Raw genomic sequence first — 23,135 nt, forward strand, 5'->3', positions numbered from 1 at the left:
TAAAAAAAAAAAAAAAAAAAAAATGCATAACGATATTACAGCTTTCATTGATTTATTTCAAACTTGAAACTTTGTTTAGCCTATAAGATGTAAAGAAAAAGTAAATAAATAAAAAATTACAATTAACCGATTAATCGAATTGAATCGTGGCTTATTCTTGAGTATCGAAAATAATCAAATCGTTGGGTCAGGAAATCGATACTGAATCGAATCGCCATGAGGGATGTGATTTACACCCCTAGTTGTGCATGTGCATTGCGTTTTAAAGTGGAGAGGGAGGATTTATTTTATTTTATTTGCAGAAGACCTCCAGTATACCTTTAAGTCCGACCACTTTGTAAAAATACCCTGAATTCATGTTAGGTACTCGGAAAAGTTGGAACTACATTAGGTGTAGTTCCAACAAACATACTCCTGGTTCAGGAATCCCAACTTCTTGTACTCTTGTATTTCTTTTTCAACACTTTAAGGCCAAGGGTGCATTTCATATTCCTATGTTGTTTCATTCCTCACTGTTGGGACAGGTGGGAAAGTCTGCAGAACATATAGTTGACTTTGAGTTTCTTTGACTGACATATTTGACTGCTAGGATCATACAACTGTTAAGACCTTAATGCACTTCACCTAAACTTCTTGTACAAAGTGAATAAAAGTAACATAAAAAAAAAAGCAATGTTCACATGTGATTTCAACATTCCAGCTGAGAGCCTTTGGGTATATATACCAAAAAAAAGTTTTTCACATTAATTTTTCTGGAAAGTTGGTTTAAAGTAGGTTGAAAGTTGACTGTATCTTTTTAATGTGTGTATAAAACAAAATCTATGTATCAACATTTTATTTAAACTTGTTTCATGTATTTCATTTTACAACAACATTCAGAAGGGAAAAATAATTTTAATGCAACATTACCAAGGATAAGGCTACTTTGGAGGCTGGGAGCGTTTTCTTTTTCTGTCATGAGATATGTTCAAATTTAGCGTTTCTTTGTTAAGAATTAAAACAACTTAAGCGCCATGGTGGATGTCTGCATCTATTATTTACAGATAAAGTGTGATTCTGAAGGCTGCACAAAAGCCTGCTTTGTAAAAGCAGAGTTAGAAATGAAATACAGACTTTTCTTTGACAATCCTCCTGTGAGAGTGTTTGTGTTCTCCATTAATATGTATTTTTTGTCTGCAGCATGCCGTTCTGGCTCCTGGCCACTCAACCTTTACTCATTGTGAGCAAAATCTCTTTTCCACACTCCAATCTGGCCACCTGCCCTCCTGCAGCCTCATTGACAGCACCTTACTGGCACCCAGTGGCCACACGCGGTCCTGCATGAGTTGAATTCTCGGCTGCCAGCTTGGGGGTTGGAGGAGAACGAGAACTGTTTACAAGTGGCATTTGGCCCTAATTAAAAGCAGCACTTGTTGGAGCACTAGGTCTGCAGAGGGGCTTGCATCCACGGTGATGCAGGCTGGGCCGACGATTCTCAGATAAGCTTCCTCAACTCTGCACATAAGAACAAACACATCGACCAACAAGTGAGCAATATGAGAACATGACAGGAAAACCAGAGGCTGATTCATGCTTTAATTTTTTATAATAAACCCAGTTCAAGCTAAATAAACAACACAGATGGCTTAGAGTGCTGCTTTTGTCTCTTTTCCTATAAAACTCCTGCCTATGTTGGCGATTGGCAGTCTGCTGAATCTCTCTGTCTTCCTAACTCCTTCTGTTTTCTAATTCTGCTGGCCCAACATCTGGGCGTCCCATGTGGACAGGCCATTACGTCAGTGGAGAAGATGAATGAAAGTAGCTATGGACCTGTCTGAGTAGCGACTAACCGGGCTGTGAGTTTTGACCAGCGTAGTGGAGCACAGCAGCGCGGCAACTAATCACCTGCTTTTTCTCATCAGGCACTTTTCTCACGGGACGGTAATTGATTGTTAAGTGTTTGATGGATAAGACTGAGACTGAACTGGTCAGACTGTGAAAGTGCTGTGCAGTTTGCACCCATCTGTGACTCCACAGTCACACACAGCCTATAACCAAAAGCAGTAAACATTTGTTCTCCTGTGACATCAGGCTGATGGGTTTCTGTTCTCTCACTTTTTTTGGCATTTTTAAACTTTGAGCACATCACAGTTTTCTACTAGAGAAATGGAAAAAGGAAAGTATTTCATCTCTGCCATACATGACACAATGAAATAAATATTTGACATTTTTGATTTCAAAAAGAGTGATTTTAGTAAACAAATATGTCTTTGCAGTGTTTTTTGTAGGTGCAAGTTAAGTTAATTAAAGAACCATTTGAATCACTTTATTTGCAATAAGTATCTAGCAAATATAAGATTTAAATTTAGATTAGAGCCACAAATACTTGCAAAAATATTCCCACCCCTTAAAGGCATACTATGCTAGCCTCGTGAGACCATCCTGATCTCGCAAGCTTTCAAGATTTCACTCACAAATCAGTCTGGAGACTCTCCGTTGAAGAAAATTTGGAGCCGTTCACCAAACGAACGTCCAATCAGTGTTGGCTTTGAAGCGGGTTGAGGTGTGACGCAACGAGAAGCGCGACAGTTCAGTCTAAAGAACATGGCGCCTTCAGCCGATGAAACTAGCGTTAGCGTGGCTATCGAGCAAGTTTTATCGGAATTACAGAGTATTTCTTCACTGAAAGAAGAGCAAAACACTGCTCTGGAGGCTTTTCTCAGAGGAAAATATGTTTTTGCTCTTCTCCCAACTGGTTTCCGCAAGAGTAGCCTGGCTTGTGGTTGTGTTTTCGTCGTCGCTCTGTTAGTACGTCATATGCTTCGTTGATCTGATTGGTTTATTTGGCCCTTCTATCACCAACATAGGCCAATCAGCTAACCAGTATTTTCGCCCCTTCCCAAAATTACTTCAACGGAAGGTTTCCAGATGGATATGCAGAGCAAATCCATCTGGCGGAGTCAGGTTAATACTATGCAACATTTTTCAGTTAATTGATGTGCTTCATAACGTTTTGGATGATTAAATGAGTCATTTCAGGTCGAACAAAGGTTTTCTCGGCCGCCCTGGTGGTCTGTAGGGGAAATACCGTACTTGTAATTGCAGGAACCCTCGGCCCGCACCCACAGGCTCAGAAGTCTCGTGCATCGCGAGAGTCGGTCTTGCTTTACGGCGAAAACTGCTACAAGCCCCCAGTGACAGGCATGCTCGTTGCTAGCGCAGTGGTGATATTTGTGCAGTTATCATGGCGGAACCAGCGAGAAAACAGCGAAAGCCCATGTCGGAGCAGGCAAGAAAGAGGAAAAGGGCTCTCTACCGCAGTAGACATGGTGATTCGTTGCGTTCGCCTGTCTGCTAAGCTCAAAACAATGGCGCCTGGCTTGACGGAGAAACCAGGAGAACAGCTGAGCATATTTACGACAGTGCACTTTTACTTTCGCCCTTTGGGGGGAGCCTTGCTGGAAAATCAACACCAGTTGCATAGTATACCTTTAAGCTGGGCATACACTGTGTGATATTTTCAATCGTTGAAAGCAGTTACAGCTTAAACTGTACGATGAAACCGCAGGGTTTAAAAGTTCAGAGCTCACAGTGCATGTTCTCACACTGTGCAACCCAACGCTCTGATGCAACCTGCCTGCTCGCATTAGACGACCAAAAACCACACGTCGGACTCGGCGCAGAGAGATGGCGCTGGTCAGACTCGTCAATCTGGAAGAACTCCCTTGTTAGCCAGTGTACGGCAGCCTCGCTTCTGTCAGTGAGCCCCAGGGCAGCTGTGGCTACAATGTAGCTCACCACCATCAGTGTGTGAATGTGTGCATGAATGGGTGAATGAATGTAGTGTAAAACGCTTTGGTCAAGTCTCCTGACTTGAAAAAGCGCTATATAAGTACAGGCCATTTACCATAGCACCTGATACTGGAAATCTATTTAGACTCAAAAAGGCCTATTTTAACACTATTAGGACAGACGCTTGGTGTATAAAACGTTATTTTATCAGGATAAAGTGCTTTTGGTCTTTTTTGTAGGGGTGTAAAATGTGACCATGTCCCTTTAAAGGTCATAGCTACAACTTTAAATCACAAATATTAATATTAATTCAAATATAAAGGTTACTGAAAGTACCTGTTTTGCAAATTTTGACAGGTCTAAAATATATTGATATCTGGTTACAACGCCAACATGGGATTCTGCCCCAATAGGAGCAGTAAGTTGAAGTCACATGAGTTTCAAACATTTACCTTTTCTGTTCCTTCTGGACAGCTAAGGTTAATGTTAAGAAGAGCTAGCAACTGCCTAGCAAATAGTACTTAACAAGGGCCAGCACGAGAGCGCCACTAACTGGCCGGGAGGTGTTAAAATTAGGGCTGGGCTATTAATTGCATTTGCAATATAATTGCAATTTGATAAAAAGCTATTTTAAAAGTGCCGGGGCACTTCATTTTTAATCTACATTTAACAAGAGTAAGACACTAAATTTCTCAACCCAGCCCTTTAGGTGGTTAAATGCTTGAAGTGGGTTTATTCGCCTCACAGAAAGGTAGAGAGTAGCAGCTAGCAAGTTTTTCACACAGTGGTTACAGCGAAGTCCTGTAACAATGGACTCTGGATGAGCACGCTGTTAAAAACCAAAAGCTTTAGGTGAAACATCTACAAGCTTTGGGTTAGTGCAAAGGAAAAATCTGAATAAAATTGCAATCGCAATTTTGGTGAAAAATTATTAAACAATTTAGATTTTTGGCATAATGGTTCATCCCTTTTTAAAACGTTATTTTCACCTTTAAGTCTTCTTATATTTTCTTATACTATGACAACACACTTGATGCGATGAAGAAACACAACACATAATTGAGAAGTGAGCGGAAAATTCTAATTAAGTCATTACAATTCAAATCTACCATAAATGCATCCTCTTTTACTCTAACTCCCCAAATAAAATCCATTGCAGCCATTACTAATTAGTCAGTCGAGCAATGGCTGCTGTAAAAGTTTTTTTTTTTTTTTACACATTTTTGTGTCACCGCTGTAGTTTTCATGTTGGTTAGAACTTTTCAAAAGTATCCTCGATTTATGTTGGTTAAAGTCATGGAAACCAAAAACTGTGCAAAGACAAACTAAAGGTTTACACATGCTGGGGAATATTCTCAGTCATCCAGGTCACACTCATTCCAAACTTGGAAAATTTGTATCCGTGCAAGATTTCACTTTCTGTTTGCCTCAGACTTTTTTAGAAAGCAACAACCATTTCTGCTGAACATGACACTTAAGTTGTACTTTGTTTTGAATTACGTCCCAAAATCCTGAGGATTTATACCAAATCGTGTGCATGTTGTGTCTAAAAATAATTAATCATTTTCAAAAGCATTGGAGTCGATTAACGCAAAAAAGTTCACCAAGAGTTTTTTTCTATCAAATATGTGATTCAAAGATTTACTGTAATAAAAACAATGAGTTAGAGCGTCTCTCAGATGTAGAATACTAAGAACCTGAGTCTGAAGAGTCGGTTGTGATCGAGCTCCTGCTCCTCGTCAGTCTTCACCAAACCTCTCTTCCTCAGCCTCCTCTTCCTCTCCTCTGGGTCCAGGGTGAGTAAAACCACCAGGCTGGGCTGGAGGAGGTCACCGGGCCAACAGTACAGCTCAGAGCCCTCAGGCGGGAGGTTACTAACCGGACCGGTTACTGCAGTGGCGATGGCGTAAGCTGCTGTGCTGTGCCAGAATCTGGACAAACATAAAAAAAATTAACCAAAACAGCCAAATGAAGCTGAATAACAACTTCCTGTATCATTTGACAACAAGGTTGAATTTGTGAGAGTTATAGATGTTGATTTCAATGGGATCCACAACTTCCGGTGTTAAAGCTCTTCACCTATAATATCTGAGGGGAGTTTTGGCCTAGTGGTTAGAGCAGTGTGCTTGTACTCTGAGAACTTGGCAAGTACCTGGTTTGATCCCCACAGCCTCCATTCTTGATTCCTGAGCAAAATCCTTAACCCCACACTGCTCCCCGGGCACTGCACAATGGCAGCCCAACCCTTCCCAATGGGATGGGTTAAAGGCAATGTATAGACAATGAAATGTATTCTTCTGTGCTGTATTGTATAAAGGCGCTGGATTCTCATAACCTGACTCCGCCAGATGAATTTGCTCCACATATCCATCTGGAAACCTTCAGTTGAAGTAATTTTGGGAAGGGGCGAAAATACTGGTTAGCCGATTGGCCTATGTTGGTGATAGACGGGCCAAATAAACCAATCAGATCAACGAAGCATATGACGTACTAACAGAGCGACGACGAAAACACAACCACAAGCCAGGCTACTCTTGCCGAAACCAGTCGGGAGAAGAGCAAAAACATCTTTTCCTCTGAGAAAAGCCTCCAGAGCAGTGTTTTGCTCTTCTATCAGTGAAGAAATACTCTGCAATTCCGATAAAACTTGCTCAATAGCCACGCTAACGCTAGTTTCATCGGCTGAAGCCGCCGTGTTCTTTAGACTGAACTGTCGCGCTTCTCGTTGCGTCACACCTCAACCCGCCTCAAAGCCAACGCTGATTGGACGTTCGTTTGGTGAACGGCTCCAAATTTTCTTTAACGGAGAGTCTCCAGACTGATCTGCGAGTGAAACCTTGAAAGCTCGCAAGATCAGGATGGTCTCATGAGGCTAGGATTCTCAGTCATCAAGGTCAAAGTCATTCCAATCAAGTTAAAAAAACTATCTACTGGACTTTGTTTCCAAGTTTGAAGACGTTTCACTTACCATCCAGGAAGCTTTTTCAATTCAAAATGTCAGAAATAGCGTTGTATCGACATCTTTATTTAGATAATATGCAGAATCTAATTTCTGACATCATAGTATAGTACCTGTCAACGATAACAGGTGCCTTGCTGCCCTCTTGGCATATTTGCTCAGCAGTGATGTAGTTTCCCACTGCGTAGAAGGCCCTCCGAATGAGCGGAGGTTCTCGATCAAAGCGGGCTCTCCAGGATGACAAGCACTGGGGTGGAGACCGCAGTAGAGTGGCCCCCAGAGCGTCCCGAAGAGACTCTGTTAGAGTAGTCTTCCCTATATTGGCAACAAAATGACAGAAACACAAAGGAAGGCATATTTTAAGACAACTAAGCACAGACTGTTTTCCAAACACTCCTTCATGACCTGTAAGTGGGAGCCTTCACCAAGTTTATAAAGAGCATTAGACAAGAGACGGATTCAATAAACCTTTTTCCAAGTGATGTAGCTGTTCTGAGGTCATGATACATGATATTCCATTAGGCAGAGCCCACTGACAGATAATGTTCTTAGCAGAGAACAGCCACCCATCATGTTAGAACATCTATGCATCAAGCTGATCCAATATTTATTTATGAGGTAATGGCATTAACCTGTGGCATCCAGGCCCTCTATGACAATAACAGGGAAGTCTGGTTTTCTTCTGGCATCCACTCTGCTGGGAAGCATCTCCAGTACAGACAGGCTCTCTGGGATGATGTCACCACACTGCAGATGAAGAACAGGAGTCAGTTTGCTGCTGTTTAGGAGTCATTAAAAGGTGCTTCACCTTCTCCTCTTGGACTTAAAGTAAAATATGGAAGTAGTTATAGCAGATTTTTACAATTAAAAACTGAAAAGATCATGTTCTTTTATTTTCTATTTAATTTTTCTCTTTTTTGATTCCTTTGTGGAACCGCCATAACCTACAGATGCGGTCACATCTCTAGAGGAGGGGTATCTGTGACCATTTTCACTCCTTAAACACTCAATTAGATTTTGTCTGAACTTTGACTATACTATTCCAACATATACGCACCTGTATTTGTACCCCTCTATAATGAGAGAAAAACCCACAGCGGCCCCAGAAATAACTAGCCTGGGTGCCATTCCGAACTTAGTCCCGCCCACAAGGTTTGAGGTTGGGAAGTTCGGTCTGGCATTGCTCAATAGTAGCGCGAGTATGATCGCCCACTCTCTGGCGATCCAATCAAATTGTCAGGGCGGGCTTTATACGATGATGGACAGATGATCAACAGTAACGTAATCAACCATGTGACCAAAGCGCGCTTGGGTGACAACAACAATGGCTGCCGCCGGAGAGTTGAGGTGAGTAGATTCTGCTATTAGGTCTGTTCTAGAAGACATCGACAGTAAATTAATTTTAAAAGAGGAACAGAGAAATGCGATCAAGGCTCATCTTCTTATTCTAGGCGTGCAACTGCACGCTTTGATTTTTGTTGACAACAACTATGCGTCGCTTAACATACATCCCGCACTCCGTTGCTCTTATTGGTTGTAGGTCTATCCAATTGAGTGCAGAGGCACTTTTTTTCCTGGTTCGTTCAAAACACGCCCCATAATCACAGCTCTATGGAGCAGCATCAGACTCATTCTGACTAGAATTGAGTAGGACTACGTCAGGCTAGAAATAACTACAATGTGACAAAATTAATAATAAATAAAAATTACATGAAAATGAAAGTCAGACGTTGCCTTTCAACCTACTTTAAAATAAAAATAAAATACAAACTCATGAAAAAGGCCTGGACAAAAATGATGGTTCCCACAGAAGAGACTGAAAATAATGTGACAAAAGAGACATTAAATCAAAGGGGTGTTCTCTAATTAGTATCACAGGTGTCAATTTTGTAACCAGTCATTGGGCCTGAAGGCTGAAGAAAGTTAGCCTCGTGAGACCATCCTGATCTCGCGAGCTTTCAAGGTTTCACTCGCAGATCAGTCTGGAGACTCTCCGTTGAAGAAAATTTGGAGCCGTTCACCAAACGAACGTCCAATCAGCGTTGGCTTTGAGGCTGGTTGAGGTGTGACGCAACGAGAAGCGCGACAGTTCAGTCTAAAGAACGTGGCGGCTTCAGCCGATGAAACTAGCGTTAGCGTGGCTATCGAGCAAGTTTTATCGGAATTACAGAGTATTTCTTCACTGAAAGAAGAGCAAAACACTGCTCTGGAGGCTTTTCTCAGAGGAAAAGATGTTTTTGCTCTTCTCCCGACTGATGGTTTCGGCAAGAGTTTGATCTATAAATTGGCTCCTCTTCGTCGTCGCTCCGTTTTACGTCATATGCTTCGTTGATCTGATTGGTTTATTTGGCCCGTCTGTCACCAACATAGGCCAATCAGCTAAGCAGTATTTTAGCCCCTTCCCAAAATTACTTTAACGGAAGGTTTGAAGAAAAGGAGTCAGGTTAGAAGAAAGTCACTGCATGGATGGAATTTTGATTTCAGAAGTGTTTGATCATCCAATCACAGTCCCGATTAAGTGGCGTATCAGATATTTGTAAAGTGAGCTTCTCAGGACTGACAGCGGTGACAGCCAATCGCACAAGAAAAGACAGTGGGCCAATCAGGAGCTTTTGGACGGGTCTAAACTTCAGTTTGAGCTGCGGTTCTCCGCTTGGTCCTGCTAGGTCCTGCTCTGTAGTGTAACATTGCTTTTTGGACAGTAAAAAGTGCAGAGGACCAAAACGAACGTTGCACGGAACATGCACATGCAAAATTACATCCATGCTGTGCTGTTTGGTAACATGGTGTGTACCACACTCAACATGGAGCAGAGGATTTGAATCTCTGCAGGGTCAAATGAAATCTCCAGACTATCAAGGGATTATAGAGAGAAGTGTGCTGCCCAGTGTCAGAAAGCTTTGCCTCGGTTGCAGGTCATGGGTCTTCAACAGGGTAATGATCAAAAACACAAAGAATGGCCAATAGGAAAACATTGAACTATTCTAGAGTGGCCTTCTATGAGACCTGACCTAAATCCTATTAAGCATCTTTGGAAGAAGCTGAAACATGCCGTCTGGGGAAAAAAAAAAATTGATCAAACTGCAGCAGTTTGTTGATGAGGAGTGGGAAGAAATACCTGCTGAGGGGAGAAGAAGATTCATGGACAGGATTGTTTGATTGCATCCTAGAATTTCTAAAAGTAGAATGGGAGGCACATCTTTTAGTTATCAGGCTCCTCTCCTGTGGAACCAACTTAGTTTTAGTCTGTGAGGCAGACAACCTGTTTATTTTTAAGGGTAGGCTTAAAGCTTATAGTTAGAGTGGCTCAGGTTATCCTGAGCTATCTTTATAGTTATGCTGCTATAGGCTTAGACTGCTGGAGGACATAGGGACCCCCATTTCATCATTCTGTTTCATTCTATCTCTATTCTCCCACTCTGCAGAATCTGTTAGTTCAATCTCTAACGTTCTGCTCTCTCTGCTTTTTCTCATAGTAGCTTCATCTGGTCTGTTCCTGTTTGGCTGTGACTCCATCCTGGAGAGAAACATCATCTGTGCTGCTGCCATCAACACCTTTGTTTACAGATGTTCAAGATCTGCCTGTTTTTCAGTGTAGTCCTGTTTCTCTGACTGTGACAGACTGGACATACTCTCTTCATCCTCTGACATGGGAGCTGGCTCGGAGCTTGTCTGCCTGGCTGTGTGTTTTCTGGACGGTGCCGCCTTTTACAGCTGCTTTTTCTATGTCTGCTTCTGTCTCCTTGAACCCCAGTCGGCCTCAGCAGATGGCCCCCCACACTGAGCCTGGTTCTGCTGGAAGTTTCTTCCTGTTAAAAGGGAGTTTTTCCTCTCCACTGTCGCTACAAGCATGCTTAGTATGAGGGATTGCTGAAGATTCGATGCAATCAACTGGTTTTCCTTAGATAGAAAACTGATTTAATCTGACTAGATGATCTGGTTGAACTGTAAGGGGCCTTGAGATGACGTGTGTTGTGAATTGGCGCTATATAAATAAACTGAATTGACTTAATTGCCTCAAAAGCCTCTCCTTTGATTTTTTTCATCTTTATGTTGAAGCATTGTTAAAAGCAATCATTTTCATATGATTTATATAGATTATTACTTTTGTCAAATTTAAATTTTTTTTGTGATTTTTCTTTCATTTAATGTGGGGTATCAACAATTTTTGTCCAAGTGTGTAAAACTGTTTGCTTTAAAGTAGCGCTTTTGAGAATGTGAGGCGTGCCTTCAACCCTATATTTATAAAGAGGGCAGCCATGCCTTCGGATCATCTGAAGCACAAGGCATTGCCACTCCCTCCATTAGCTATGTTTCGATTGATTTGCTCATGACAGTTTCATTTTTGTTCAACAGAGATCAAGAATCGGCCCCACCTAAAAAAAAAAACTGACAGCACATGCGGATCTGTTCAACTAGCGTGAAAAGAAAAGGTATTTGTATCAACTTAAAAAAAAACTGGTATTGCTTTGAATAAATTGTTTCTAGTTTTGTCCAAAGCTGCTTAATTTATAAAAAATATACATACATTGATTCACCAAATTATGTAATATGTAGTGGTTTTTTTGTTTTTTTTATACATAGAATAAAAATTTGCTACAATCACAAACAGCTTTGAACAAACTAGTATTGGACCGTGTAAACGTACTAAACAATTTCTGTTTTCTCATGGTGATACATGGCCATAATATGGGGACTTATTTCTTTAAATCGTGATGCTTGCACATTATAGATCATAAGGAAATAGAAATTTTAAAAATGGGGACATTTCTATTTTTGGGGCAAAAAAAAAAAATCAGGGTTGAAAAGTAAGAAAAGGCTGACATTTCAGTAAAGAGGACTGATTGAGAGACCAGGAGGGTCACAGATAAAGGAATCAGAGACCAACAGCTGACAAAAAGAGTGAGGAGAAAAATTATGTTTCTAATAGTTATGCTTAAAATCAAACAATATGGCAATTATTTATATTTTTATCTCAAATCATCTTTTTTTGTTTGTTTGGATCATTTTTGTCAGTTAGGTTTTACCTAGAAGCTGTCTTTTGGAAAATGACACAATTAAGGTTTTAAAGCGTTTTTGTGTGTGTGTTATCTTTTGTTGATTCCATAAACATATCAGATTTAAAAAAAAAAAAAAATATATATATATATATATATATATATATATATATATATATATATATATATATATATATATATATATATATATATATATATATATATATATATATATATATGAATCTGCATGAGCTGCTATACTAATTTTCTCCACCAGAGGGCGCAAATGTACCAAATAATGCATTAATCTGCATGAGCTACTAATACCAATCTCCTCCACCAGAGGGAGCAAATGTAACAAATAAAGCATGAATCTGCATGAGCTGTTATACAAATCTCCTCCACCAGAGGGCGCAAATGTGCCAATTGTTGTTAAACTTTATTAACTGTGAAAATGTCCGGCTTAAGGTGTACAAACCTTCTTCAGAACCTCACAGGCCTCATCCAACCTGTAGAAAACATCCGAGTTGATCATGTTGAGAGCAGACGGGTGATGTTTGGGAGTCTCTGAAGGTACCACATAGAACTTGGTCAGGTTCTTCTCTGCAGGGACCCACAGACTCTGAGTCCACAGCTCATCGGCTTCACTTTGAGAATATGAACACACCAACACTGGATCAGTCTGCTCCAAATGGCTCAGCATCCCCTCTATGAGGGGGGAGTCCTCAGCCCGGCTTCTGAGGAAGAAGCCTTTGACCAGAGAGCCCTTCTCCTCCGGGAGGAAGGAGGACATGCTGGTCACATCAGAGCCTGCAGGCAGGTCCCTCAGCAGTTTGTCTCTGAGTTCCCAATGAAACCTCTCCCCTCTGATTCTGTCCGGGCTGCAGACAAGCAGAGAGTAGCATCTGTCCTCCTTCTGGAGTTTAGAGAAGACGGCAGGTAGAAGCGCTCCTCCTCGGAGCTTTTCTCTGATTCCGAAATAAAGCGGCGCTCCATCCACCTCCACGGAGAAAACCCTGGAGGGCCACCGCTGGATGAGGGGCCTCAGGTGCCTGGCCATGTTCTGGTGTCTGCAGGGTTCTGGTCAGCTGCGCTCAGCTGAATGAAAAACGAAAACAGAGGGAAAAACGAAACTTCAGCTTCAAGCTATGCAGCGCCGCCAGGGGGCAGCAGAGGGACATTTCTCAGGAATCCAAAACTTAAAGAGATCTGAGATAAAAGTTGTCCTGAGATGCCCCCTGCAAAAATACTGTAAACAGCCTTTCATTATCCTTTAACTGCTGACCAGGCATTCAAACTATCCAAGAAATGCATGCATTTAAAGGACAATTGTTATATGTTGCTATGGTGACAATTGAAATTCAATTTCCATACATACCTTTTTAAGACTCTGTTTTTTACAAACACGCCCTAAAATGTGTTTTTATCTCTTAAATGCAATAGATAATCATATTTTATTGGAAAGACAAGTTTGGGACAGTCTCCACTGGATATTTGACAGTTTTTCCTAATTTATGACACAGAATTTCACATCTCTCAGAAAACAGAACTAAACATTGGACACATTTTATGACTTACAAACTGATGCACATCGTTAGAAATGATCTGCTCACATTTTTTGCTCATTTGAACAAGCATAATTTTCAAAATAAGATTTTGTAATTCAATAATGAACATCCAGGGACCTTTTAGGTCCCCTCTGAATCAGTTGTGCTGCATCTGTGTTCTAGATAGCATTTTTGGACCCTTTTTTTTTTTTACACCTAATGCGAAAGTACAGTGAGTGTTTTGTAATTTGCAGTGTCATGTGCTGATTTTGATCCGTGTGTGCAAATGACTTGAGTTTTCTATTTTTGACACAAACGTGCAAAGCTTTGCGAATCATTTATTACATATAATATGTTGTGCAATATTTTGGGGAAAGTGTGCTATTCTTATAGGTCTCACTAACTCCTCAATTCAAGAAAAAATGCGCTTATTTTAAGAAAAAGTGACTTATTGACATGAAGATTTTTTGCTTGCTCCCGTTTACTCCACAGTAATAAAATGATACAATCACTTTTCCAGAAATCCAAACTGAACCTGCAGAGCCACATTGCTTCCATCCTCAGCTCATGATCTAGTTTCGTTTTCGATGTATATAAACAGAAACTCAGCTGACCTGCTGCCTTTATAAAGAGCAGCTCAGCTGAACCAGTCAGTCTGCATTCACAGCTGTTCATCTCTGCCTGCATCATGCTTCTCTCCTCTCTCATGGACTCTCCCAGAGTCCTCCTGCAGCTCTGCCTCAGCACCATCCTCAGCATATTTACCAAAGTCTTTTCCAACGTTGGCTCCTGGTATGGAGGAGCCTGCAGGGGCCCAAACCCGCCGCCCTCCGATGGAAACATCCAACCGCAGAAACCTGCAGGAGAAGCTGGGACGACCCCAACCAGCGTCAACTATCATTTTACCCGCAAATGCAATTATAAATGCGGCTTTTGTTTCCACACCGCAAAGACTTCGTTCGTGCTTCCTTTGGAGGAGGCAAAGAGGGGGCTCAGACTGCTCAAAGAAGCTGGTAAAGTTGACTTATTTATTTATTTTTACAAATTACAAGCGTGTGTTTACAAGAGACGGTTAGGGCCACTGGAAAAAAAGTTTACTGATTTTTAAATTGTATTTCAGTATAATATGAGAAAAAAGTCACAATCATGTCTTTAGTCTCAGAATTCTTTCTTTAATCTCAGAATCCTGACCTTAATCTCAGAATCCTGACTTTAATCTCAGAATTCTGACTTTAATCTCAGAATTCTGACTTTTTTTTTCTTCCAGAATTCTGACTTTAAAGCTACAGTGTGTAATAATTACAGGGATATACAGTCAGAAATGTAATATATTATACATAACTATGTTATTTATCATAATCTACGAGCTCAGCCTCTTAACCTTAATATTTTTTTTTCCAGAATTCTGACTTTTTTTCTCAGAATCCTGACTTTATTCTCAGAATCCTGACTTTATTCTCAGAATCCTGACTTTTTTTTTCCAGAATTCTGACTTTTTTTCTCAGAATCCTGACTTTATTCTCAGAATCCTGATTTTAAACTCAGAATTCTGACCCTTTTTTTCCAGAATTCTGACTTTATTCTCAGAATTCTGACTTTAATCTCAGAATTCTGACTTTAATCTCAGAATCCTGACTTTTTTTCCCAGAATCCTGACTTTATTCTCAGAATCCTGATTTTAAACTCAGAATTCTGACCCTTTTTTTTTCCAGAATTCTGACTTTAATCTCAGAATTCTGACTTTAATCTCAGAATTCTGACTTTAATCTCAGAATTCTGACTTTAATCTCAGAATTCTGACCCTTTTTTTTTTTGCAGATTTCTGACTTTATTCTCAGAATTATGACTTTAATCTCAGAATTCTGACTGTTTTCTGACAGCTAACAAACATGTTAGCATCAAGCTCTCTTAGCTCTCTTGTTTTAATCACCTTCTGCTCTTCCGTTCATGAAATAGCGGGGACCCCTGGGGTACGTAAAAATTCGCCTAATTCTGTCCTTTCCACCAATGTGTTACTGGCCCTCCCAAAAAAAATCACATCTTTGTCAGTGAAGCTGAGTGCTCCCACATCTATTTTTTCATGCTGCTTATCTACAGTAAGATCCAAAATTCAGAGATTAAAGTCAGAAATCTGAGAAAAAAAAAAAATCAGAATTCTGAGATTAAAGTCAGAATTCGGACTTTTTGCCCATATCAACTGATAAAAAAAAAAAATCAGTTAACTTTTTTTTTAATTTTTTAAGCAGCCCTAATCCTCTTCCGTATGTTTTTGTTTTTTTTATAGCTATCAAAATTACTACAGGTTTGGTTTCTCTGTGTTTTTATTTATTTTTAGGCATGGAAAAGATTAACTTCTCAGGAGGGGAACCATTTTTGCATGAAAGGGGAGATTTCCTGGGGAAAATGGTTCAGTTCTGCAAAGTGGACCTGCAGCTCCCCAGTGTCAGCATAGTCAGCAACGGAAGCATGATCAGAGAAAACTGGTTTCAGAAATACGGTAAGAACCGATTTTTATTAGATATTTCCAACCAATGCAAGTTGGTTTAATTAATGGTCAAAGTATCTTGATGTTGAGTTTAAAGGATTCTGGGCTTTTTTCAAACATCCCGCCCGAACACAGCAACTCTTCATGTTCAGAATTTGCATTTTCTTTAAGCTACAGCCTGAGCCAGAAGATAAAAGGGAATAAACACTTGTTCAATAAATGGAAATACATTTTCCACACCACGATCTACACAATATTCTATTCAACACATCTACCAATCATTTTAAATCAACTAAAGATGCTTGATTTCCTTTTTTAGTGTATCTGACAGCCAATTGGATCTAAAACTGAACAGGAGTCTTTATTAACTAAGGCAGAAAAATCTAAATAGACTTAGATAAACTAAGGAAATGTATTGCTGTGAGTAGTAGGAATCTATTTATGTTAGATCTATGTTTTTGTCCTACTTGATTGCTGAAGCAAACCATGTTTTTAAAGACATTCTAAGTTTTTAAAAGTGCCTCCGATAGCGTATTGGCTTCATTTATCGATGTCATGCACTAGGAATGTGGGAATAAATTGATTTTGCAATATATTGTGATTTTCGTCTGCCCGACATAATATCGATCTTTCAGTTTCTAGTATTGATTTTTTAAAAAGAAAACATCTTTACCTAAAACAATGAGCGAAAAAGGGCCACCTCTGCATGGCCACTCTGGCAGATACAGTAGTAGCCATTCAAAACTTCCCCACTTTTCTTGATGGGCCCTCAGCTGGTCCCCTTCAATTCCTTTTTAAACATCAATCTTTGTACTAAAATTGTCATGAAACGAGGACAGATGGACCCAGCATTCAGGAGAGACAGTCAGTAGGAAAGTTCAAAACGTTTATTAAATAACGAACAAAACTAAAGTGGAGCTGTGGCTCGCGGATACTGCAGGAGGGGGGCGGGGGGTTGCCGGAAGCCGATCCTGATCATTGATGCAGATCAGGCAGGAACAGAACAGGAGGAAGGATCCAGGCTTCCAGGCAATAACAAGCTCCCAGACAGGTTCAGAGTCTGACAGAGTTCAGAAGCATGACCAGGCGGTCACGCACAGGAGCAGACAGGATCAGGTGCAGATGAACATGCTCAGTGGCAGAGGGTAGCCGAGACAGGACGTGGAACCAGAACTTGATGCAGGACCTTTAAACTGGTCTCCTCCTTGGAGCCAGGCTTACTGAGATAAAAACGGATCCTCCCCACATATAGAGCCAAAAAACCCAAGGACTCAGCGGGGGAGGAACAGTGGACGATCAGGAGACGAGACAACCACAAAACCCTCTTTCCACTGGCTGCTAGGATCCAGGACATGAACCATGAAATAAAACTGAACAGACAGGCTGACAGAAAACAAATAAACAGACTAACAGAAAGACAAATAATGATCTGGCCCCGAATGCTCAGGCTGAACAGAATATACACCAAAGGAAACAGATGAGAGGAATAAATGATAATTGAGGCAGGGAGGGCAAAATGACAGGTGAAAGAAATATCCAATTAAGGGAGAGCAAACAGGCCAGATCATGACAAAAATATTCTGTCATGATTTGTAGACACTAAGATCTAAAGAGAAGCATCATCTCCTGGTCAGACCCTGTAATTCAGTGAAAGGGTGGAATCAGAGTAAAAAATATGCAAGAGGAGGTCACTGCAGTGGCTTGGAGGGGATTCCGCTGGGATTTGGAGGGAAGTGGGCTGCCATTTGGCTGGCGTTTGACTGGGGAGAGCCATTTCAATGGCTGCTACTGTAGCGCTGTGGATTCATTTTGCTCTGCAGCGCCGTATCTCTAGCTGAGGCAGTCACAGTGGAAGACGTAGACTGTCTCAAACCCCAAAAAACATGTATACCAAAATAAAGTGATCAATATCTTCTGACACAGCACTTACTTTTTCATCTGTACATTTACTTTCATGGTTTAGAAAAACAAACGCAATTTATAGTGATATTGCATTATTGTGATAATATCATACTGTGACCCAAGTAGCGTCAGACGTATCACAACGTCCATGCCAATACTCCCCTATTATACATTGCATTTGATGAGTGTATAAAATGTTAAACTTTTATCTTTCGTAGGAGAGTTTCTGGACATCCTGGCCATCTCTTGTGACAGTTTTGATGAAGAAACCAACCAGATGATCGGCAGAACTCAAGGCAAGAAGAGTCACATCGAGAACCTGTACAAGATCCGCGGCTGGTGCCAGCAGTACAAGGTGGCCTTCAAAATCAATTCAGTTATCAACAGCTTCAACGTTCACGAGGACATGACTGAACACATCAACGAACTCAACCCTGTGCGCTGGAAGGTAATAACACACCTGGAGCTGAAATAATTTATCCTGATTAATCCATTATTGAGATAATCAACTCATTTAGTAATCGTTAAATGGAGTATAGAGGCTGTAAAACATGCCTTTAGCTGACAGAGTGACCCACTTAAAACAGTGATTATATCAACGTTGTAAAAAAATATATATATAATCATTTTGCATTTAAGAAAAAAGTTTTATTTTACCCCAGTTTAAAGGAATAGTACACCCAAAACATGATTAGCCTTCATTTTCTACTCACCCCTATGCTGAACAACACTCCGGAGTACTTTTTTGATATCTCAAATGCATCTGGAGATCTGGGAGGCTTCTTGCTGTCTGCTGACATTCAAATAATGGAGGTCTATGGCGCCCGAGGCAGAAAGGTCCATAAAAGTCCACAAAAAACGTGTCAATATTCCTCCATACTGCTCGTCCAATGTATTCCAAGTGTCCTGAATGGGTAGCATCCATAATTTACTCGAAACGAAGTCATTTAGAATGTTTTTAGAGCATAAACAGTAGTGTATAGGATTTCCTAAAAGCGCACGCCTGCGCGTTCACGACTCTACGGAAACCGCGGCAGACCAAACCAGATGAAAGTGCGCATTCAGCGTCTGCTCTGCCGATAATGCAAGCGTAGAAGAAGAAATGTGCTGTTTACCTGTGCAAAGAAAGAAACAATGAAAGAAAAATGTCTGAGGACTTCAGTGTTGAGGAAGAGCATGAGTTCTTTGCTGAGCTGAATGCGCACTTTCATCTGGTTTGGTCTGCCGCGGTTTCCGTAGACTCGTGAGCGCGCTTTTAGGAAATCCTATACACTACTGTTTATGCTCTAAAAACATTCTAAATGACTTCGTTTTGAGTAAATTATTGACGCTACCCACTCAGGACACTTGGAATACATTGGACGAGCAGTATGGAGGAATATTGACACGTTTTTTGTGGACTTTTATGGACCTTTCTGCCTCGGGCGCTGGGCACCTCCATTATTTGAATGTCAGCAGACAGCAAGAAGCCTCCCAGATCTCCAGATGCATTTGAGATATCAAAAAAGTACTCCAGAGTGTTGTTCAGCATGGGGGTGAGTAGAAAATGAAGGCTAATCCTGTTTTGGGTGTACTATTCCTTTAAGTTTTCTTTACATTTGGCTATCTGATTAATAATGGACCGACAAATTAATCAATTTGAGAAATAATAATTAGTTGCAGCCCTAAATCAACCTGTGTGGTTTATGATGCATCTGCAGCTAAACGTGGTTCTTATCTCTGCTCAGGTTTTCCAGTGTCTGTTGATCGATGGAGAGAATGCTGGCGAGGCGGCCCTGAGGGAGGCGGAGAAGTTCGTCATCAGTGACCAGCAGTTCCAGGAGTTTCTAGACGCGCACCGCGCCGTCTCCTGCCTCGTTCCAGAGTCCAACGAGAAGGTATATGGCATTACAGAGGCATTCACTGACACACTTCAGGGTTTCAGCGGGACATTTTTATCGACCTCTTCTTTTCTCATCAAATGAGACTGTAAACGGCAGATTAGACCTCTGCATCCGCACACATCAAATGTCGCTTGGGTCTGGTCGCGGACCAGTTTTGCTGGTATGCTAATGTATCGTCGCTTCGGTCTGGAATTTCTAGACACATCTTTGTCAGTGAAGCTGAGTGCTCCCACATCTCTTCCTTCATGGTGCCCATCTAGATTAAAATATACAAAATTCTGAGATTAAAGTCAGAATTCTGAGATTAAAATCCGAATATTGAGACTAAAGTCAGAATTCTGAGATTAAATTCAGAATTCTGAGAAAATTCTGAGATTAAAGTCAGAATTCTGAGAAAATTCTGAATTCTGAGATTAAAGTCAGAATTCTGAGATTAAAATCCGAATATTGAGACTAAAGTCAGAATTCTGAGATTAAATTCAGAATTCTGAGAAAATTCTGAATTCTGAGATTTAAGTCAGAGTTCTGAGATTAAAATCCGAATATTGAGACTAAAGTCAGAATTCTGAGATTAAATTCAGAATTCTGAGAAAATTCTGAATTCTGAGACTAAAGTCAGAATTCTGAGATTAAAATCCGAATATTGAGACTAAAGTCAGAATTCTGAGATTAAATTCAGAATTCTGAGGCTAAAGTTAAAATTCTGAGATTAAAGTCAGAATATTGAGGCTAAAGTTAAAATTCTGAGATTAAAGTCAGATTTCTGAGAAAAAAATCAGAATTCTGAGATTAAAGTCAAAATTGTGACTTTTTCCCCATATTGAACTGAAATCAAATAAAAAAAATCTGTTAACTTTTTTCTCTTTTTCAGTGGCCCTAATCCTCTTCCGTCCATACTTATAAACACACACACACAAAAATAGGTGCATTATTAAAAAAAGAAATTAAAAAAGAAGAAAATATAAATAGAGTAGCAATACTCTTACAAGAATATTAGTTACTAAAGCACTACTAAAGTAAATGTAAGGGAACAAAGGTAACCGGTTACTACCCACCTCTGACGAAGGTTTGTTGGAGAAAAACATCTCATGGATTTTGTTTTAACTCTCAGTTGTAGTTTAGATTTTTTTTCTCATACCTGCATCAACACAAAGTAATATTTAACACCTTTTAACGCTGAATTTGTTCCAACAGATGAGGAACTCGTACCTGATCCTGGACGAATATGTAAGTTCCTTACATTTCCTGTATTCCGGCAGTGATGCTTTATTAGCCTTCACCGTGGGGCGTTCAGATCATCGCCCTAAACCTCTTCCCTCCCTCCTGCTTCTGCAGATGCGTTTCCTGGACTGCCGGGAGGGAAGGAAGGACCCTTCCAGATCCATCCTCGATGTTGGCGTTAATGACGCCATCAGCTTCAGCGGCTTTGATGAGAAGATGTTTCTGAAGCGAGGAGGGAAATACGTGTGGAGCAAAGCGGACATGAAGCTGGAGTGGTGAAACTGAGCCGATCACTTATCCAATGCTTCTGTTTGCCTCTTGTTACACTTTGGATAAGATTATTGTAAATAATTCATGTAAAGCTTTCAGTGTGTTTTTATTTTTTTCTATATATAATGTTTTAAATTAAATGTAAATAAAGTTTATTTTTGCCAACTGAAGCCATAGTTTTTTATGGTTAGTTTTTTTCTGTTACTCAGTGGGGCCTAAAGGTATTAAATCAGCCCCTGATTGTCCAAGAGTTACTATTGAGGTGAAAGGTCAGCCGTTTTCATCATAGGTTCACATTTACAATGAGAAAGTAAATATACGTAAACACATTTTATTATTCCTGAATTTATCTTAACATCACGTCAGTTATAAACGAAAAAGATGCCTGACCCTCACAGACCTGTAACTCCTTTAAGAAGCTCCTCTTTCCTCCGTTCATTACCTGTATTAATGGTTTTTAACTCATTATCTGTGTAATAGACACCTGTACACGGCTTTAAACAGTGAGAATCGAAACTCAATTAGCTTAGTGAAAGGATTAGACCTGAAGAAGCACTGAAATACAAGTAACCCCTTAAACATTTCTTATGTCCTTCCAACCCTTCCTTAAGGAAATAAAAACACACTTTGCATTTTTTCAGCTTTCACTTAATTTCTGTCACCTCTGTTTCCATCCCAACAGCTTCCACAGCACTCACAGGGCGGGGCTTCTTCAGAATAAACAATAAATACTGTAATAATATAATATTAAAAATATGAATTCTTCATTTTAGCAGGTAAATAAGCTGAACTGCAAAGAAAAAGCTTATTTACTTAATATATGTAATTCGGACTCAGATTACATATTTATTGACAATTTTGACATTTATTCATTCTTTTGCTCTGTTTTGCTCAATGTAATTATTACTTTTTTTTTAGATCTGTAAATATATATATATTTATATATTTTTTTTAGTTTGGACAGTTTTATTGTATGTGTTTGCGTTGTATTGTATTTCTTTAGATGAGGATTGTGTGCAATATGTTGTTTATATACCTGGAGTGTGTAATGAAGATAATTTCCCCCTGGGATCATTAAAGTATTTCTGATTCTGTCTCTTGGTCAATTATAGACCTATATCATATCTCCCTTCCTTTCTTATCTAAAATTCTTCAGAAAGTTGTTGCCGAACAAATTTGCAACCACTTACTTCTGCTATTAAAATAAGATAATAATAATACGATTTTTTTTATTTTAAACATAAATTGTCTCATTCCATCTACAAATGGTCTTACCTCGTTAAAACAAAGAAAATACACTTCAAGAAAAATTGACTTCTACTTTAATTTTTGCTCTGTGTTTTCAGTACATGGGCCATAACAGCATTCTGCAGGGGCACTGGCCCCTGTTGGCCCCTGTCCAGAACCGCCCATGCTATCTGGAGAGACGCTCAAGTTTTTAAACTTCTTCAGAAATCATTAAGAACTTATTATCAATACAATTGTAAATATTAACATAGTTTTGGGCTTTTTGGAAGAAGAATCTGAAGAGATAAACCTTAAGCTCACTTCTTTAAGTAGGATGAATTGTCCATGCTTGACTTTTCCAGCTGAAGGAAGCCAAGAATGAGGTCACTGACCTTTGCTTCCAAGCTGTAACAGTATGAACTCTGCCCATCTTAGCACGAGGTAAACATGCTAACACATTAACTTGCAAAATATTGATTAAAACAACTATGATTACTCTGATGTGTGTGAGTTTTTTTTTAAGAAATGAAATCCATTACTATCTAATCCTATTTGCAGTAATATATTATTGCATGTGATTTTTTTTTACCATATTTTAGAGCAATGCAAAAAACGTTTCCAGTTCAAAATGCATCAAAATTAATAATCTATATTCTAAAACTTTATGAAATTATATTGATAGCTATAGTTTTATATATGTTATACATCTAAACACCTCAAACCAAAAACCAGGCTATGCAACTGCATTACAAATTAAATAAATAAATAAAAAAATTAGTGGAGGGAAAAAATGAGTTACTGAACGTAGAGGCTGAGCTCATTGCTACATTTGAGGATTTCTGTCTATAAGGTTTGCAAAAGTCTGTCCCTGGT

General features: G+C 39.8%; 2 protein-coding genes across 2 annotated transcripts; one reads left to right on the top strand and one right to left on the bottom strand.

Annotated features, from left to right (window-relative positions):
* Positions 1-826: 826 nt before the first annotated feature.
* Positions 827-12,841, bottom strand: cmpk2 (cytidine monophosphate (UMP-CMP) kinase 2, mitochondrial). Its single transcript, XM_038307013.1, has 5 exons — positions 12,206-12,841; positions 7,363-7,477; positions 6,844-7,045; positions 5,469-5,702; positions 827-1,494 (listed from the first exon to the last, which is right to left on the bottom strand). Exons 1-5 carry the CDS (start codon positions 12,785-12,787, stop codon positions 1,374-1,376), a joined length of 1,254 nt encoding a protein of 417 aa, XP_038162941.1. The 5' UTR covers positions 12,788-12,841; the 3' UTR covers positions 827-1,373.
* Positions 12,842-13,854: 1,013 nt separating this feature from the next.
* On the top strand, positions 13,855-21,690 carry rsad2 (radical S-adenosyl methionine domain containing 2). The gene is made up of 6 exons (XM_038307014.1): positions 13,855-14,287; positions 15,610-15,771; positions 17,880-18,109; positions 19,389-19,538; positions 20,739-20,771; positions 20,880-21,690. Exons 1-6 carry the CDS (start codon positions 13,963-13,965, stop codon positions 21,042-21,044), a joined length of 1,065 nt encoding a protein of 354 aa, XP_038162942.1. The 5' UTR covers positions 13,855-13,962; the 3' UTR covers positions 21,045-21,690.
* The last annotated feature ends 1,445 nt before the right edge of the window (positions 21,691-23,135 follow it).

The sequence above is a fragment of the Cyprinodon tularosa genome, unplaced genomic scaffold, assembly GCF_016077235.1.
Source record: "Cyprinodon tularosa strain WSP-4 unplaced genomic scaffold, ASM1607723v1 ctg6, whole genome shotgun sequence".
Classification (NCBI taxonomy): Eukaryota; Metazoa; Chordata; class Actinopteri; order Cyprinodontiformes; family Cyprinodontidae; genus Cyprinodon; species Cyprinodon tularosa.

Coding starts and splice junctions, on each gene's coding strand:
- cmpk2 (XM_038307013.1), bottom strand. CDS start 12,787: ATGGCCAGGCACCTGAGGCCCCTCATCCAGCGGTGGCCCTCCAGGGTT. Junction 5,703..6,843: donor GCACCTGTTATCGTTGACAG/GTACTATACTAT, acceptor ATGTTTGTCCAG/ATTCTGGCACAGCACAGCAG. Junction 1,495..5,468: donor AACCGACTCTTCAGACTCAG/GTTCTTAGTATT, acceptor TCTTATGTGCAG/AGTTGAGGAAGCTTATCTGA.
- rsad2 (XM_038307014.1), top strand. CDS start 13,963: ATGCTTCTCTCCTCTCTCATGGACTCTCCCAGAGTCCTCCTGCAGCTC. Junction 14,288..15,609: donor CAGACTGCTCAAAGAAGCTG/GTAAAGTTGACT, acceptor ATTTATTTTTAG/GCATGGAAAAGATTAACTTC. Junction 19,539..20,738: donor TTCCAGAGTCCAACGAGAAG/GTATATGGCATT, acceptor TTGTTCCAACAG/ATGAGGAACTCGTACCTGAT.